The sequence below is a fragment of the Melospiza georgiana genome, chromosome 5, assembly GCF_028018845.1.
Source record: "Melospiza georgiana isolate bMelGeo1 chromosome 5, bMelGeo1.pri, whole genome shotgun sequence".
Taxonomy (NCBI): domain Eukaryota; kingdom Metazoa; phylum Chordata; class Aves; order Passeriformes; family Passerellidae; genus Melospiza; species Melospiza georgiana.
In genome coordinates, this window is record NC_080434.1 from 29,589,285 (window position 1) to 29,608,974 (window position 19,690).

The 19,690-nt window shown below is 38.1% G+C and overlaps 1 protein-coding gene across 2 annotated transcripts in view; it reads left to right on the top strand.

Annotated features, from left to right (window-relative positions):
* ARHGAP10 (Rho GTPase activating protein 10) overlaps positions 1-19,690 on the top strand; it is a 138,866-nt gene that overhangs the window by 58,974 nt on the left and 60,202 nt on the right. For both annotated transcript variants that reach the window (XR_009114490.1, XM_058024833.1), the window contains exons 6-13: positions 973-1,083; positions 3,142-3,246; positions 6,800-6,929; positions 8,216-8,322; positions 9,964-10,058; positions 12,788-12,869; positions 13,894-13,936; positions 15,247-15,312. Coding sequence is in view for 1 of the 2 variants with exons in the window: in XM_058024833.1 (XP_057880816.1) it covers positions 973-1,083; positions 3,142-3,246; positions 6,800-6,929; positions 8,216-8,322; positions 9,964-10,058; positions 12,788-12,869; positions 13,894-13,936; positions 15,247-15,312 (739 nt within the window). In the remaining variant the exon portion in view is untranslated. The remainder of the gene's footprint in view (positions 1-972; positions 1,084-3,141; positions 3,247-6,799; positions 6,930-8,215; positions 8,323-9,963; positions 10,059-12,787; positions 12,870-13,893; positions 13,937-15,246; positions 15,313-19,690) is intronic.

The following is a 19,690-nucleotide window of genomic DNA, read 5'->3' on the forward strand; positions in this document are numbered from 1 at the left end:
TTAAAGCACAGCAGTCACTGTTCTGCCTGAAGTATGTAGGTCCAGTATTTAAGAGAGAGTCTGATAGTAATTCTTGTCCTTTCACCTAACCCTTTCTCCACTTCCTTTGGTAATTCACTGTAGATGCATTTTGTCTTATCTTTGTGGGCAAAGACTAAGTGTTAGTTACTTGGAGTAACCTTTTCTTTAATGTATTTTAATAACAGTTTCTATTACCAAGTTTTAAGATTAATTTAAATGAATCTTACATGTACCTTAAATAACAACTTCATAAAAAAATAGGCAGATGCTAGAAAGTGAAATATTTATATGCAGATGGATGTTAGCTGAAATGTAGCTGTTCAGCATCAATATGGTGTTGGTATTTCTGCAAAGCTGTGCTAAATATCAGCTGCAGGTAGAAAGGCTGCATTTTTAGACACGGGATGCTCTGGGGAAACTTGTGGAGTGTTGTACCAGTAAGTGAACTTTTTTCCATTGCATTTCTTGCCAGTGAGAGTGAGCACAGGTGTGGGATGGGTACAACAGCGTTCTGGCTATTTAACAACAGTTATTTGGGTTACAGGGTAAAATTTACAGCACCAGAACTGTAGTTTTCAAAAATAACTTTTTCTTCCTTATTTTGATTGGAGAGATGATTTCCCCCTTTTCTAATGGATGATGCTCTTAGCTCCCACTCTCTGTTTGGACAGGTACCTTTGCAATGCTGTTAAAAGCTGGATTCCCTAGAAAAGAAGCTTAAAGAGGTGTTGCTGGAATTTTTCTAAAAAGTCTAGCCTCATGATTCAAAACAACATATGTTATGTACTAAAAGGGAATTGCTGCTGCCGTTTAAAAGTATGGAATGATCTATGTTGTAACAAATCCCTCAAATATGGTGAAAGTTGTCTGCTTGCCACTTCTGTGTGTGTGTTACCCTGAAGCTGTCTGCACAATGTCTGTGAAACTTCATGAGGTGTGCTCTGTGTGCAGGCCGATAACCAAGTGGAGCAGAACAGAAAACACTTCTATGAGCTGTCCCTTGAGTACGTGTGCAAGCTGCAGGAGATCCAGGAGCGGAAGAAATTTGAGTGTGTGGAACCTGTGAGTATCAGGGAATTCAACCTACTCTACCTTTCATAGGGGATGGAGAAGGAATGCATTTGGTCAAAGGCCAAGCTTTGCTTTCTGGAAAACACAACCAATTGAGTGACTTAACAGAATTTAAACTAACTTGTTACAGATACAGCTGTACAGATTCCTAGTGCAGATAAATTTAACCAATCATGTCAAACCTTACCTCAGTAATAAGAACTGATTTGGAGCCACTGATGTTGATTTTCTGAAAATGTGTGAAACCTTTTATGGTACTGCAAAAACCTCAATTCACACTGTGAGATAGAGTAGAGGAATCAAAAAGATGTTGGTGTCAAGATTCTTGCCTTGAGTTTTCTAACCAATGCAATGTAATTGCTGACTAATGCAAGGAATCTAATTTTAATTATGAAGGCTGAGTGTAGAGGCCTGCTAGTAAATAATTGCAGATATAAATCAATTAGGAGGGTGCTGCTGGGTAAGAAGCCCATTCCTGGGTAGCCTGATATGTTTAATTTCACTTGCAGTTGAATCTGTGCAGAAAGCAAGGGGTTTAATTTGATTTTGGTGGCAATGCTGCATGCACTGATGAGACTTTCTTAAATCTATGAGAAGAACTTATTCTGAAATTTTTCTGAAATGTGCAGTAGCTTGGTATTTTAAATACAAATGTATCAAACAACAAGAGAACAGTAAGTGTAATACAAATGTATCAAACAACAAGAGAACAGTAAGTGTAATACTGAGAATAAATGGAGGATGGATTGTAGAAGCAGCTTCCATTCTCTCATGCTCTGAAGTCTGTGCTTTTGGGCCAAGTTTGTCCTTTTATTCTGATACAATGGCTTTAATATAATAATGAAAGAAAAGTTTAAAATGACCCTAATCAAAATAGCTGGTCATTAAGTAGTTATTAAGAACTGTCTATTCTAATAGAGGTAATTTCTGTGTGAAAAAAATTGCGGAAATACTTAAGGGGCAATAAATTGCTGCAATTATATTAGCATTGTTTAAAGAAAGGCAAAATGATGTGAAAAGAGGGGTTGTGTGGCATTTTTCTAGTGTAGATATGCTGGCTTTTTCTTTTTTTGAAAAATATTTTTGTAACCCTTAATAGTTTTTCATTTGATTATTGTGTTTCAGACTGTTTGAAGTTTCCTCAGAGCCAGACTAGAAAAATGAATCTTCAAATTATGTTCTTGCAACATGTCCCTTTCTCATTTCTGAAAGCTCCTTCTGGATGGGGCTGTATTTTGCCTAATTTGTAGTTGAAGTTTACACTACACTAGAAAGCTTTGTACCAAATTCTTACTTCCTTTACCCTTAATACTTAAAATTTATGGGTTTTTTTGCATTTGTTGAAAATGCTTTATTTGCAATATGACTTCAGACTTTTATTAGATACATTGCTCTTTTATGTTTCACTTGCTTTGTTCCAGCAACCTGAACTAAACAGGAGAGTTAGACAGGACTATACCTCATGCTACTTCCAGTGGAGTATAACTTGTTTGTTCTTTTAAATTGAAATACTAAAGCCAGCATATGCTAAGTGGGTCACTTAGCATAAGTGACACAAAGTCAGATCTGTGCACAAGAAGCAGCAATGGGCAAAGCTTCCTTCTTGCAGCAAACCAGATGGCTGATGTGACAGTCATCTGCACGTGGTCATGAGCAGAGAGAGGAATGACCAGGGAAATGGTGACGAAAGGACAGAATGCTCATTACCTCCTTGTGCACAAATATGTGCTCCAGACATCATTGGTATCAGAGCAGTTGTAGGAAAAAGTTACATAGGAAAGTTTGGGAACATGGGATATACATTTCCTATGGTCAAATGGAAAGTAGAGATCAGTTGTGAAATTCCAGAGACAGGACCATCCAGAATGTCTGTATACATAGATCATTGTTCAGATTTAAATAGTACTCATAAAGTGTAGGCATTAATGGAAATTTATTTTAAAATAATAATTTTGTAATCTATTTTTCAAAAAAAAGCCTATGTGCAGCAATTGTATTGAAGAAAAGGGGAGTTTTTTAGTTTTAACAAGTATTTTTTTTTTATTTCAGATGCTATCATTTTTTCAGGGTTTGTTCACTTTCTATCACCAGGGATATGAGCTTGCTAAAGACTTCAACCATTACAAAACGGCCTTGCAGATAAATATACAAAATGTAAGTTGAGTCTACTTTTGTGAGTAAAATCACTTGGTGAAGTTGCTGCATGTGCACTATCTGTATTGCCAACACTTAAGAGTTCCATGTGAGTGCATTGCCTGTGAATTTTGGGGATATGGTGCCATCTTCTGGATAACCAACCACATCACTGAACAAATCATCACTAATTCCAGTGAGTTCTTTGTAAGTTCTAATAATACTGTAAAAAACAAGCATGAAGTAAAAGGCCTCCACTCCTTTTTTAGGTTTTTTTTTTTGAGATAGAAATAATGCAAGGATTATTTAAAATTAATTAAGTCTGTTAAAAATGCATAAAACACTGGATAATTCAGAGTATGGGTAATGAAAGATGAAGTTTTCAGTGTTTTGGGTATACTTTCTAATTGAGTATGTGGTGGTCATGTGGAGGGTCATTTCCCTGTAGGGTTACATTATCCATAACTAAGAAAAGGGAAGAAAACCAGCTGGTCACAGCAATGTGGAGTTTGTCTTGCAGCAGCCCTTTCAAACAAGAACATCCCTGTTGGTTTGGGGTACAGAACTGTGTAAGGAGACTTGGTGTTGGCACCCATGGTGTATTTGACAAAATGATCTGTTCCTTCAAGGACAGGTAAATGGGGCCACCAGTAGTTTAGTGTGCCCTCATCTCAAATCTCCCAGTGTGATGTGGACTGGGAGAGCAGGAAACAAGGTAAAGGCTGGAGCAGTGGGACTGACAGACTTACTGGTCAGATGGTCTGTTTGCTTCCTTGAGATTTATGAAGAATAAATCTTGCTCAGAGGAACTTGGGTGTGCCAGAGGCCTCTTGGTAGGAAGCACACCACACACCTTACTGCCAACAATCAGTTCCTGGTGGTGCATTTGTTTTGTTGACCTCTGAGGGCATCTGGAATTAAGACACAGAAACTGCTTCTTGGAGAGGACAGTCTGTTTTTAGAAATGGCTTAGCTGGCAGGGAGGCGGAAGGGAGGATTACAGTTGCTGTAATGCATAGTGACGTGATTCACATGCCACCATACCATTCCTTTCATTTTCTTCCTGTATGTTCAAGTGTCAAGTTTCCTTTTGAGCTGTTATTTGGTTTGAGAAAGGGGCCTGGTTAGTGGTAACTTTGTAAGCAGACATTTGTTGCAGAAGTCAGTGCTTGTGGGGAAAATGTTAGGCCAGACTTGCTTCTTCTGTGTGCTTAACAGAGTGAGGAGCGGCTTAGAGGAGAACTGATGCCAGCTGAAACATGAGAGGGAAACTCTGGTACAGTTTTGAAGAGCTGGGTTTCAGAATACAGATGGAAAAGAGCCAGAGCAGTGATCTGAAGAAGTGATGAGCAGTAATTAAGTAAGCTAATCTCAGCAGCTGCATTTTCAATTGACTGAATGGCAGCACCTATGCCCCACCGGATTCTGAAGAGCTTGAGCTTTGCAGCTCAAGTTTTATGGACAGATAGAGGCCATAGAGAGAAGTCAGAACAAGGCTCAACAACTATCTAAGGTAAGAGGAGAATAGAAGGAAGCATTTGAAAATGCTGTGAGAGGACACATTCTCCTCTGTGCTGAAGATCAGCAAGACATCCCAAAGGAAAAATGAACTGGGGTCTGCCTGTGGTACAGCTGAGCTGCTGGCAGAACACTGGATGGATAGGTTAGAAATTGAAGGGTACAAGATGCAGTAGAGATAGCCTATCTGGAAATGGTGAGTGATTTAAGAGTTGCCAGTATAGCTGTAGTAGTTGCCTTTCCTTTCATTCAGGTTGTCTTTACTGTGAGAATTGTCCTATGAATTTCCTCTCCACACCATACCACAAACCCTGCCTTCCTCTCACTGCCCATCTCCCCCCCTCAAATGAAGGAAAGAAAAAGCCTTGTAGCCCAAGCTCTAGAAAACTGATTCTTCCCAAAGTTGTGCTATCCTGTAGGCTTGTCCTGGGGAAAAGATAAAACAGGTGAGGCCGCATTTTCAGAAAAATAAAGGTGCTTTCAGAAAGCAAAAAGACACATCTGGAACTATGTGCTTTCCTCAAAACACATGTACCAGCTTGGATTTTAAAGTATTTTTCAGTGTTTTCAGTTTGGACATGTGCATATGTAGAGAAAACCAGTTATTACCATGATTGTTGTGGTTTTATTTGCACATTTACCAATTACCAGTGTTTTTCAGACTAAACCAAAGAGTTTCCTGTGTCAGATGCGAACTACTCTGTTGTTTTGTGTAGTCCTGTCGTGTAATTTGTGGGTGGCATGGTTACTTTCTGATTGTTTTTGCTAATATTCTGATAAATATTTCTCTTCCTGCTGCTTGCAGACTTTGGAATAAGTGACATTCAGGAATAAAAATCAACTGGACTTCCAAGTTTTTTTAGGTTGTTTTTGCATGCTTCTGCTTGTGTGTGGTCAAAACATTTGGCACATATATAGTCTCAGTCTGTATACACTGTTGATGACCTTCCTGACACTTTTTTCCTCAATTACCACAGAAAATTCTCTACTTCCTGTCAACAAGTAAGAGTCTCATGAATTAAGCCAATATATGTAGTAATATTTTGCACTCAGTTTTTCACTTCTCTCTGAACAGATCAGTGGATTGTTTCAAAACCTACTCTGGCAGTCTTAGTGTGCTTTCCACAGTCACAGCAGCTGATATCTAAATCTCACATTGATTTTGAAGAATATCAGAAAACTTGGAGAGTGAACACATATATGGGAATCATGCTTTAAGACTAAATGTCCTAAAATAGCCTGGATCATTGTCTCTTTTTGTAGTTATTTGTGGGGGGTTGGCCCTGGCTGGATGCTGCTCTGTGTTCTCTCTAAAGCTGTTCTGTCATTGCCCTCCTTAGCTGGAGAGTTTGTGGATCAAGAACAGGACAGGGAAACCAACTACAGACAAATTAGAGGCAAAACAGACTTGACTGGGAGAATTCAGCTTAATTTATTACCACATTAGGGTAGGGTAATGAGAAATAGAACCCAAATCTTAAACACACTTTTCCATCAGCCTTCCCTTCTTCCCTCAGTGGTGCAGGAGAATGAGGGTTATGGTCAGTTCAGCACACGATGCTTCTACTGCTAATTCCCCCTCAGGGGGAAGACTCCTGACACTCTTCCCCTGCTCCAGCATGGGGTCTGTCTCACTTCAGACAATCCTCCCTGGACTTATCCAGTGTCCACAGGCACTCCAGGGGAACCTCAGCTCTGGCACCTGGAGCATCTCCTGCCCCTCTGCACACTGGCCTTGGTGTCTGCAGAGCTGTTCCTCTCACATGCTCTCGCTCCATTCCCTGGCTGCATTTGGCATTGTGTGGTTCTTCCCTCTTAAATATGTTATCCCAGAGGCTCTACCATCGTCACTGATGGGCTGAGACTTGGCCAATGGCTTCTCTGTCTTGGAACTGTCTGGCCCTGGCTCCATGGGACAGGGAGGAAGCTTCTGTCACCTTCTCACAGAGGCCCTCTCTGTAGCCTTGCTGTGCAAGCCCAGTACATGACTCCTATCAGCCAGGAAAAGTCTTTCTCCCACTCTCCTTACCAAAGAGTTTTTGCTGTCTCGTTTTAGACACGAAATCGTTTTGAAGGAACAAGGTCAGAGGTAGAGGAGCTCATGAACAAGATCAGAAGAAATCCTCAGGAACATAAAAGAGCAAATCACTTCACGATGGAAGGCTACCTCTACGTACAGGAAAAAAGTAAGGGGTATTTTGTATTCCACAGTGCCCATATTGGGCATATGGGCAAGTCTTGCCTCTACAGGTAACATGATGATGATGCAAAGAATTTACTGTTGATTAAAGAGTCATCTAAGTATATTTTTCAAAGTTTTTAGCAGCATTGTTACTCTGGCTCATAAAAAGAATATTGAGCTGAAAATGTGACAGTTTTTAGTAAAAGTGTCTGAATTCAGGGAAGTTTTGTTTGACCAAAGAATGGATTTCATCTTATTTTTAGTTCCTCACTAATGACCCCCCCCCAGAACTGTCAAACATTTGTTGTCAGCCAGCAAGATGAGTTGTCAAGTTAGCCTCTGAAAATTTGGCTTGTTGAATATGATGAAATTGAGTGTCATTTCCTTGATTCATTGATACACTTTCATTACCTAATTGTGATGATAGGGTCAAATAAAGCAGACTATATGTTAGGTAGCTGGTGTTAAAATTCTTGCTGTGAAGGTGCATGTTGCATAAATCATATCCTGTCAACACTTCAAACAATTATAAATCTTTCTCACACTAGTAGAAACGCCAAGCAAGATGCAGAGCTCTTGTTGCTCAAGGAATGACAATTTATTGTAATTTATTATTTATTTTAAAACATTTTGCATAAATCATGTTTTTGAGATGTTTGCCCTTATAGAGTGAAAAGATTCATTTGCAGACCTGTTTTCTAGGAGAAGTTAAGTAATAGAAGTGTAGAGATACAAAGGGTCAGAATCCAAGTTTGAACAGTTAGCATTATGATGCAAATCTCAGCAATACTGTTTGCAGTAAGCAGGGCTCTAAAGGAAGTGTTTTCTGTCTAGGGTACGCACTGATTATAGGAGAGAGTTCTGGTGTGATCAGACCTTAATCATGAGATTGTTTAGAACTTGTAACAGATGTGTGGTAATCTGTGGTTATTTACCTTCAATTTACCAGGTATAAATTTAGCTTTCTGTGTTCTTCTAAATAAAGTCTCAAGGGGGTATTTACTGTATAGGGAAAAATTATTTTATCTGTAGTAGAGAGAGAAAGATACATTAATAATTCTTTCCATTTGTCATTAAGCATAAGAGTGAAGTACAACATGCATTGCATTTTAGAATAATAAGCAGTGGTTAACATTAGTATGATGTATGATGTATAATATTGTTAATTTGTACCTTTGCTTTAAATACTGCATTAGTAGGAATTAACTAGGGCTCTTGAATATCATTTTAGAAAGCAGAATGGAGAAACTGGAAAAAGTACATACTATTTATTGCTTTTGTGTTATGTAGGGCCTGCTCCCTTTGGTTCCAGTTGGGTGAAGCACTATTGCATGTACAGGAAAGAGACAAAGAAGTTTTCCATGATCCCATTTGAACACAGATCAGGAGGGAAACTTGTATGTATATTTATGTATTCTACTCTTACACTTGTCCTGTATTAAGATCAGAAAATGTGTCAGATAAGATTTGTCAAGTACTTTTCCCCTCTACCCTCCTTGCCCCTTTTTTGAATCTTTCCTTCAGCAATTCAGTCTGCCATTAAAGGACATTAACCTAAAGTAGTGGACATTAACGGTCTATAAAGTTATTAATAGAATTCTCCAGACTTTTCAGTTGCATCCTTTTAGGAGAGAAGAGGACCTGGCACAGATAACATGGAATGTTTCACCATTTAGAATCTTGTTTATGAGGTCCTTAACTTTCTAAAATATAAATCAGGAAAATATAACGGACCTAGAAATTTCTTTATTAAATTACTCAGAGTTTTCTTTTGGAGATTTAAATACTAGAAGTGGAAATAGAAAAGTGGATAGGAATATAGTTTGTACTGATAACTGAATGTAATTTCACCTATCTTTAAAAGCATCTGAAATATTCAAGACCCAAGACTTTGTTTATCTTTAAATGGCTAAACTACTGAAATAGTTGGGAATTTATTACCTTTAAATATGACACATAAAATGAATGTATTGATAGGGATAAAATGCATTTTGTCGCAAAGAAAAATGATATCTGAATCTGGAAACTAAGGCTTGAGTCAATATGCCTGTAAATGCATGCCCTGCCTTCAAATTTGGTTAGGAGATCATGTTGTTGGAATTTTATCAAGTTATTATATCCTATTAGCTTCAGCAGAGGAGAGATGACTTTCATAATTTTGAGGAGTCTGTGTATTTACGAATATATTGAATTTGGAAGAATCTTTCAAAAGCTTTGGAAAACCTGATGTACTGAAAATAAGTGGTATTTGGTTTCCTTAATCACTTCAGTACTTCTATGAATTTTTTATCCTAATTTGCTGTAGTTGTAATAAGCCATTTTAGCTTGCATAGCATATAGTATGTGTGACTGAGCATTCAGCATTCTAAAATACCTATGAAGCCATTTCTGCTGTATTAAAAGATCTCCCATTTGGAAATCCCTGCAGTTACTCCTTTAGTGGCAGCCTTCTATGTCTGGAGATACTGAATAAGACAAGAAATAATTAAAATGTGCAGTTAATCCTGATTTAATCTGGTACAACTCAGGCAGCATTCACAGATGAGTTTGTGATTCCTGGGTAAGATAAGATCCTGGTGTTGGTCTCAAAGAAAGAGAGAATTGGTTCTGTAAGATATGTTACAGATGGTAAAGAACACTTCCTTTGTTCTCATTGGTGTAGCCTTTACTATGGCCTTTATATGGAAATCACTGTGGCTGACATAAAATGGGAAAAAGCTCTTTGATTGTTTCTATTGTAACCAGTGCAAAATATTTTTGTTAGTTAACTTACTGTGGTGTTGGGTCATTCTGTAAAGTACCAGCTGAAGGGGACTCAATATTTTTAGATTTATGTCCCAGAAATGACCATAGAATTTATGTTATTGTGTAGAAAAGTGAACTGCAAACATGGGCGGATTCTTTTGCAAGTGTCAGTTTTCAGTATAGCTTTTGCATTTAATATAAATTTACCTAACTTGCCTTGTACAGCTGGCTTACTGGAGCTTATAAAAACTTCCAAGAACTGGGTCAAGCTTATAAAAACTTTCTTTTCACAGGGTGATGCGGAACTCTTTGTCCTTGCATATTGTACCAAAAGAAATGCAGATACAATAGACAGGCGATTCTGTTTTGACTTAGAAGCTTCGGACAGGTAAGCTTGTGAAGCACCCTAGGAAAAGCTCTTTTAAGTAGTAATTAAAACTACTGCAAAATTGCTATTGTCTTTTCTTCTGATTTCTTCAATCCTCAGTCAGAGTTCCAATGGGAATGGTCACTGGAGGAGCAGGCAAGCACTGCCATGGCTCACTGGGTTTTACCTCACCTGTGTGTTGCAAAAACAGAGAGGAACTGAAATGAAATGTAGACATTGCCTGAGCTCACGCTAAAGAAAAGCACAGAGAGAGTTAAGAGGAACTATTAAGAGCTATCATAGTGAAGAAACATGGCTTAAATTGAAGTACATAGAGCTGTAGTGAAAGACTGATTGCAGTAATAATTTATGTAGTCATGACCACATTGTATCACATTCCTCTGTTCCAAAATCATGGGTTGCTGAGGAGATATGCTGCATTTTCAGATTGAAATAAGGTTGTTGGGAATTTGAAGCTTCTTGTGCCTGGTATCATCATCCACTGCATCTTGAGTGTTGTTGCCACTGTCTTTTTGAAGCACCACTTGTTGCTCTATTTCTTAAGAAAAGACTTGCTAATCTTTTTCTCTAAAAGACCTCAAAATTTGATAAACATTGTCTTTCAACAGTGTTCTAGTCTTCCTTCATTTATGAAGATGAGGGTATTCAGCTTCATAAGGTATTCTGAATAAATTAGGCCATGGTAATGCTACATTCTTTTGGTACAGAAATGGATTGTATCTGGAATTAAATGTTAGATATAAATTAGTGAGTTGCTGCTGAGATTTTGCATCGACCCCCTCTGAGCTGCTTTGAATCTATATGTTTGCTCCTTATTTACACCAATTAACCACATGCTAACTTATAATATAGTAGGTCTTCAAGTTTTATGGGCTTTTGGTTTGGTTTTTTTTTTTTTTTTTTGCATCAGATTCTTAGTGTTTTTCACTTCAAAAGCAGCAGGGCTAATGCTCTCAGGCCCCCTGTCCTGTGATTGCTCATGATCTGCAGATATGTTTGTGATTATGTGATCAAACTTTAATCAGAATCTATGCTGAGCTTGTGTGACCAGTCAGACTGGCCAGAGGCATGTTCATTACTACAACAAGCAATGGGTAAAGGGATGTGAAACTCCCACTGCAGCAGCAAACTTCTAGCCCACATGGCAGATGAGAAGATGCTCATTTACAGCTCAGGTGATGTTTTTTGTCACTCTACAGCATGGTTTGAACTTGCGTGTTTGAGTTGAGGAGGATGTGGTTTATCTATTCTAATGCTGTGTCCCAACAGTATGAAAGGAAGTAAAGATTTGCACTCCAGACATCAGCTCCTCTTGGGTCAGTGTATTGATTGGTCAGTAGGGATAACAGATTTCAAACTGAGTCTGATAAAACTGCTAAAAAGTAGCGTGAGAAATGTCAGTCTGTCCCCCTCTGTGTGTCATGTGCTCAATGGGGTATCTGGAGTTAATACAGAGATGGATGGGAGAGCAGGGTTTCCTTGATCCTGCAAAAGACTTTTTCATTCTCTTCTCTGGTAAAAGGGGGAACAATCTAGTTCCTCTTTCTGTCTTGATATAATAGACACAATTTGATCTGCTGTGACCTTGATATCAGACATTTTTCTTTTAATAATATATGTGTGTAGTACTGAGATGTTCCCATGGAGATTAGTTCTGTGCTGCAGGCCATTAGCTTGTTTCCTTGGTATCAGTTCAGGGCACACTTATCCCTCAGCCTGTCCAAGTTAAAAAATAGCACAGGGATTGACAGCTGGCATGGGCTTTTCTTCAGTACTGTGCTTTGGAAGGAGAAAAGGTTGTAAAATTTTAGGGAAGACTTTTAGGTAGCAAACATTCAGCCTTGTGTGTGACTTGGGCATAACTTCGAGCTTGCTTAAAATTTGCATATTTTTCTTTCAAAAGGAATGCTGAGATGGCTGTATTTTCTTTAAATTCTGATATTTATGGCTCTCAGGGTGCTAAGATTCTGGTTAAATCTCTGGGAAGTGATACTTTTTTCTGTTTCTAGTACTCTCCATCATGTTTACTTGAAGGTGACTTGAAGCAAATGTAGGGAAATTTAAATCTTAAGGAGAGAGCAGAGGTCTTCTAGGATAGGAGAAAGTTATTTTATTGATAAAGAGCATTATCCTTCTAAAATACTACCTAGATTTAATTTTTTTCAAGTATAGGACAATGAGAGGAGGTTTTGTTTCCTTTGACTTTATTTTGAAGACAAATAAATGATATTTCATGCACCACATATTGAGTTTGATGTATTGCTTCTAGGTTGATACTCTGATGCCTTGAGAACTGTAAATTAGTGAAAAGAACTGAATGGTTGCAAACTATGATCATTGTTGCTACTTTAAAGGTGAAGATCATATATTGAGTTAACAAATCCCATTTTTCATCTAACAACAGTGCGAGTCCAAGCTTATTTACAATTCACAAAATTCAGTAACTCCAGCAAGTGTTGGAATCAGCAGGTGATCAACAATGAGCTATTTGAAATAGTTTGCAGATTACATTAATTTTCCTTTTCCTCCTGTTTCCCCTATTTCTTACTGCATGTATCACTTCTATACCTTTTATTTTCAAGATTGGCAGTGTTCGGTTATTAAGCAAAAGAAAATGAACCCTGACTTTTAGGACGATGGAATTTTGCTTGTAGTTGGAAATAGAATTTGAAAAGCATTTTTTACTTGTTGATGAATGCAGTTACCTTATGTTGTTGGTACATTTGCAGGCCTGGAGTTCCTGTGACCATGCAGGCATTTTCTGAGGAAGACAGGAAGCTGTGGATGGAAGCCTTGGATGGAAAAGAAGCTGTAAGCATAATTTAAAAAATATTTTATTATAGTGTAGTGGGGAATTCTCTCACCCTCTGCTTTCTGATCCCATTTATACTTTAATAAACTGGCATTATGTAGTTTGCAAAATGATAGATTCAATGAATAAAGGATAAAAGTGAAATAAAACTCAGGAAAGATGAGTAACTTGGTAAAGCTCAGTGTAGATAACTGCTAATACTGATATGAGAATTTTTCATTGTAATGACAGCATCAATTTTTACAAATGGTTTCCCATCCCAATGATAATGTTGGTGTTGTAGAAAATGTCTAGCATGTTCACTTAGTCTTATGCTGACATGCTGCATTCCAGTGGCAAAACTAGCATGAATGAGTTACATGGTGTTATTATTTTATTCTTTACAACCAGATCAAAAAGTTCTTGACAATGGGACCTAAGGTTGTACATGAATTTACTTAATTTCTGCCTCTCATCAGGAAGCAAGTCTGAAATGTTGAATTGAAACACACTATTTATTCTTACAATGATAAATATATTGGTCTTGTGGGCCAGGAATGATGGGGTTTTCTAGACAAAGACAGAGTCACGTGTCTGCCCCTGTAGCTGTTTGATTGACCTCATTGTTACACTGATCTGGTTTCATTTGCAGAGGTGTTTATTACCATGACAGGTTGGCTGAACTGCACTCCCCAATAAGTTGAAAACTTTTGGAAAACTCAAACTGGAACATAAGTCCCAGGAATCATCACATTCTTAATAATTTAAATGACCTTGAAACTGGGGGAATTTAACCTGGAGAGAAACATAGGAAGATGGAGCACATAAATCCCAGTTATCTGGCTACAGCCAGTTCAGGGGCTGTATCTGTTCTGAGGGGGGCACAGACCTCTGGTCCTGCTGTGGGAGCTGCTGGTGGTGCTGTGCTCTGGCTGTAATCAGCTGTATTTGTGCCTACTGAGCATTGAGATTGAGAGTATCTTCTTTTCCTGGTTTCACGAAAGTCTTTAAAATAATTTCTCTTTTTTACTCTTTTTGTGTTAGCTTCTCGTCAACTTGAATAAAGCGAATGCAAAGCGAGAGGGAAGTAAGTATTTGAATTAACATTAAGGCTGATTTTGTTAATGTTTTAAAATTGAGAAAGACAAAGGTAATTTGTTTTTTTTTCCTTTTTGGAACTTTTTTCCCCTTAATTATTTTACTTTTAAATATTGAGTTTTGAATATTACTTGTAATTTTTGTAATTACAAGCAATTAATTAATTTTTTAATGAATAGGTTTTTATACTAACTCAGTACATATTGTATAGGACTGGACATAAGCTGGAGAAACAGTCTGATTGGTTTGCCAGTTTGCTTCATACCTGAAATTGATTCAAGGGTGAATTTTTATGTAAATGCATCACAATTTCTTAATCCAGATTGTGTGTACATTTCTGTTAGAATGTGAAGGTATGGTTTTAAAAACAGCTGCAGCTGAAGATAAAGATCAGCAAAAAAGCTGAATTTTTACATTTAAAATATAAACCAAAATATGGAAGTAGAAAAGATGGCTTTCTTTACACAACATTAGCTTTCTTCTGTTGGTGAAGTGTAAGAGTGAAAACAGGTATCCTTCTTTGATTATGAGGCAATTTATGCTTGCTTTTTTAAAACCTTGAAATTGCTGATTCAAGCTGGATCCTAGTGTTATTAATAGAAATTTTTCCTCATATTTGTCTTTTTATGGTACAAGACCAGGTCCCCAGGAGCAAGAAGGCCAGATGTTTGGGGGAAGGGCAGTTTTGCAACATAAGCTTTTAAATGAAGTTTTGATGTGAAGAAAAAGAGTAAGATAGGAACAACAAAGGAATGCTGGAGCTCAGCTGTTGTCCTGTTCATGCATCTGCTTTCATGTAGTCAGATCATTAACTGCTGTGAAATGATATACATGTGTCCTGTATCTTTAGTGTGGGAATTTCTTTGGCTGAGGGTAGGACTCAGTAAAAGCCCTGCTGTTGATAATTATGTTTTTTCATCATAAGTACTTCCTTGTCCCATTTGGTGAACTCTCTCAGATGTTGTCGATGTTGCAGTAAGTACTGTTAAATTCCATCTTGCATCTGCCAACAACATGTGTAACTAATCAGAGATCCCATTCTTCAAAGGATGCTGCTGTGAACAGATTCACTGAAGCCACTATCACCAGAACAAGCCTTTCCTTCAGCTAGGCAGGCTCGTGAAGGAGAAAAGCAGAATTTCTCTATAAAAAGTGATGTATTCTTCCAGTTTCAGAATATTTATAGTTTTGCCTCAAAAGTACAAGCTTTATGATTAAGTCCAGCCTTATTTTCAGTGAAAGACATAATTGTAATGGTGCTTTTAAAGTGGTCAACCCTTTTTATTGTTTCTTTTGTAGGTGCACAATTGGATAAGATAGGGTTCGCCATCATCAAAAAGTGCATCAGTGCTGTTGAAACACGAGGTAATGATCAACCCAACCTGTTTGTGAAGAGGGTGAAGCAGATGGTCTGCTGAAGAAGGTGGTAAAGCCTCCTGTAGATCTCTAGAAAAGACTTTACCATGGAAGACCTTTCACTGATTACACCGACCAAGACAGGAGTCTGTCCTTTTATGCATGGCTTTCTTTCAAGAAATGTGTTTGCCAGAAGTGCTCACAAGAGGGGAATGGCACTTCTCTTGACAAAGGGAGCCAGTTTTTGTGCACAAAAGCTGAGAGAAACCTGTTGTATTTTGTAGGCATTGCCTGCACCTTTGCTTTGCTGTTCAAACAGAGTAATTTATTTCAGTGTTTCATTTCTGTTCAGTCTCTTAAGGCAGAAGAAGAGGAGCTGAGCAGGCAGGTGATTAACAAAAAGTGTTGAAGTACTTTTCATGGAGTTAGTTTCACCCCAGGGCCAAAGATGCTGTCAGGATTTATTGTTGCATATACTCATTGTACTTCCAGAATTGGAGATGGAGGAGAGGTCGGTGTGCAGACAGTATTCAAGAGGTATTTGGGATTGATTTTGGAGAGGCTCTGCTGAAGTGTGTGCTGACCAGCCACACTGAGGCTCACTGCATTATACATGGCATTGTGTGGAGAAACAGCTTGTTTAGTGGTGGTTTTTAAAAAAAGAGGGGAAGGCCTGAAAGTAGGTGAGGTTATTTCTCAGTTTGTTAAAAGAGATGTTATAATTTCTCTGTGTGCATTTTTGTTTTCTTCTAAATTGTTGACTTTCCCTCCTACTCCCAAAGGAAGGACAGAATTTTTCGCAAACTGGATCTTTTTATTTTTCTGGAGGTCTGGCATTGCACAGGGCAGAATACTTAAATCTTTCTGTGTATCACAGTCCAGCTTAAATAAGATGAACAGAAGAGCAGGTTCATGCTTGCTGTCAGTGCAGCATCTTACTGAAAAACAGTGTTTTCCATGCATACACTTACGATACAATATTATTAGGAACACAAGCAGCAAAACTTAAAGTTTTGCATTTAAACAGCAAGAGATATCTGAAGTCCTTTTTCTCTTAGACCTTTTTGTATCAGTCCTGTCTGATGCATTAAAGATGTTATTCCAGATTAAGCCTTATTCTATCTGGTTTTATATTTGTTCATTCTGTTCTTTTGAATATTTTTTCAGATAAGTTTGCCTGTCTCATCACTTTAAAATTTCAGTTACTGGCATTTACAATCTGAATGTTTGAGCTGGAAAACATTGCAGATAAAGCTGGCATCCTACAGATAAGTTGTCTTCACTGCAAAACCCTGTCTCAGTATAGTCTGGATCTTCTCTTTACAGTAAATGAAGCAGATTTAATGAGAAGGGTGGCATGTGCTCATGTAATAAAAGGCTAATTTTGGCCTAAAGTACAGTTACAGGCTACCTTACAATACCTCATGAATTCTCCTTACTATAAACAGTGTGGAATATGCTATATTTCTGTATTTTGATTTATTATTTATATCTATGTTTCAAATAGTTTTCTTTGCGGATTGATTTTTTTTTTCTTTTTCTGATACCCTACAAGAAAAGTGAAACAAGAACACGACTGTGGAAAAAATGCGAACACTTTTTTCATGAAATGGTTCTTTGGAAAAATGGTTTTTGTTGCCTTTTTTTTTCCCCTCTCAGGGCTGTGGGTGGATAGGTTAAACTGAATGGAGGTTTAAGTTCACTCTGTCCTTTATGCCTTGATTTAGAGGCATGCAAGATTATGCAAAGTATTTGTGTAACTCTCTTGTTCAAGACAAATTATGAGCTTTCATGGGGTAGCAGCATTTCTCCCTGTAGTGGGGTCTGCCCTGAAACATACTTGGGGAAGAATTAAAGTTCCCCAAGTCTATGCACACTTGGCACCTTTGCTGCCCTATGTACACAGAATCTGTAAGGTTTGCAGTCAGTAGAATGGTAGTTATTACCAATGAAAAAGACTTGGGTCTATTAATTTTGTTTCAGAGAGTACTCAAGAAAGAAAATAAATCACTTTTCAATTAATATTTCTCATCCTGGGGTTCCAAGGATATATTTAGGTAAGGTGCTACCTCCCAGGAACTCAACAATCTACTTAGTTTGGTTTCAATGCACTTGCTTTTTCCATTACGTTTCAAGCAGTCGTTGATGATTTTCTGTTTACTGATTCTGAACTTAACATCAACTGCATTTAAAAAACAAAACAAGTAAACAACTCCAAAACAAAGCAAAAAACCTCTAAAGGACCTTCTGCTGATGTCTGCTGTGCTAAACAAATGGAGGGCCAGGAGAGCATTGGCTTGTTTGTCTCAAAAGAGTTTGGTCACATAGTTGTATGGTGAAGAAAATCCATCTCTCAAGTGGCAGAATTTTCTACCTGTACTTTTCCTTGAAAACCATCTTTACTTGGTTATTTTACTTTAATGATAACACATCAAAAGCAAGTTATATTCAGCAGGAGAAAACAGGACAGATGCTTCTTCAGAGACTGTGCTTGTGTGCCATGTTTTTATCTCTTTTAATCATAATGGGTGTGAGGTTGGCGTGGGTGGGAAGAGAGGACAGTCTAGTGTGGGTGGAAACTGAGAATAGTCTTGTCATGTCACAGCAGAAGTAGTCTGGTATTCAGAGAGAGAAGAGCGTAACGGAGATATTGAACATAAACTTGTCAATGGCTGGATCATTTTTTTTCTCAGTTATGTTCCCTTTTATAAAGCCAAGAAGGGAATTATTTGCTCTGAATGAATAGAAGCACAAAAATCAGTGTCTTGGTTAAAATGCACGTGAGCTTCTGATTCAGCATTGCCTTACAAGAGATTGGCTATGCTTCTCTGGTAGGACATGCTGAGGCATCAGGATATGCATCTCATCTCTCACATACTGAGTGCCGTGCTGGTTGGATGTGCATCTGTGTTTTGTCTTGGAGAGAGCGTTTTGGGATTCTCTTTGGAGTATTTCATTTATTATTCTCTGCTGAGAATGATAGAATGGGCTAGGTGTTTATAGAAACATCAAAGAGCTGCATGCCCCACTAGTAAAGGCTCTGTGCATGTTTTGGTGTGCAAGTAGCTGGTTGTACCTTCTGAGGGGATGTGATGGGTAAAGTTTGCCAGAGCAGTATTTGTCTTGAGCTTAGTACTGGTGGAGCTGCCAATCTGAGCTGCAGAGAGAGATGGCAGCATTGAGCTGCATGACCAGGCTGGCTGCTCCTCAGGCAGAAAGTACATGGTGAAGAGGGAGTAGAAAACCTTTGCAAGTGACATAAAACCCTCTGTCATTACCTTGAATTTAGAGTGTCACTTGTATGGCTGTTTCTGTGCCATGGATTTTGGTATAAAAATTTGTATTTGCAGCTATATTGCAAGTCTGTGTCAGCCTCATGTACAATGCAGTCGCAAAATAAACTTGCCTACTCTGTACCTTGCTTACAATAGGATAAATTACTGTCTTGCTTTCAATACCTTATATTTCTAAGCATGCCTCACAAGCTGTGTCCCTGTGCCAAATTCTGTATCAGGCAGCCAAACATCTTGAGATAATGTAAATATGAAGGAAGTTGTGCTGCGGGGCTTTACCGTTCCAGGTTGCCAATAGTGGTTGAGCCGGCAGACACAGCGTCTGAACCCTTCAGCATTTCAGGCAGTGGGGAGCTGTTCCTTGCAGTGAGTCATCCTGTCAATTGTGTTCTGTAAATGCCAAGCATTATCAGTGTTGGATGTGCTGAAGATCTGAAATGTGCAGATTAAATCAGAAGTAGGACTGTTTCAAACCAGGTTTGTATATTTTAAATAAAACATCATTTGAAAGTACGGTTAAAGGTATCATCTCGAAGTATGTTGAAATATTAATGCCTCTTTGCACTCCTTGATGTCTGCAAGCAATTAGCTATGCTTTTTTCAGGTTGATGAATTTGAAACTGATCAATTATCTGATAATCTCTATCATAGGCTCATGATTATTGCTGGAGGATTGTCATAGTTTCAATACTGCCATTTTCCAGAGACTTCTGCATTATCCTGTCTGTTCTAATACTGAGGAATAGGTTTTGTGGTTTGACCTTGATTATTTCAAAGCCTGTAAAGGTATGTTTGGGGTCAGCACAGTTGGTTCCCCCCAGTTTTAATGTCAGAAACACAGGAAATCACAAATGAGCTTCTGAGATGAGCAAAAGATGAGTGTGACAGTATTTCCTCAGATTTTTGTATCATGCATATGATGCAGAAGGCTTGTTCTGTGGTACTGAAAGTAGTAGAAGACATTGTATAAAAAAAGTATGATGCATTTTGGCAAAGCTTGGTGTTAGTTTAGTACCAGAATTTTCCTGGACACCTCTGAGAAGTTTGAAGCGAAACTATTTGCTGCTCTCAGGACAGATTTGTAGTGCATTCTT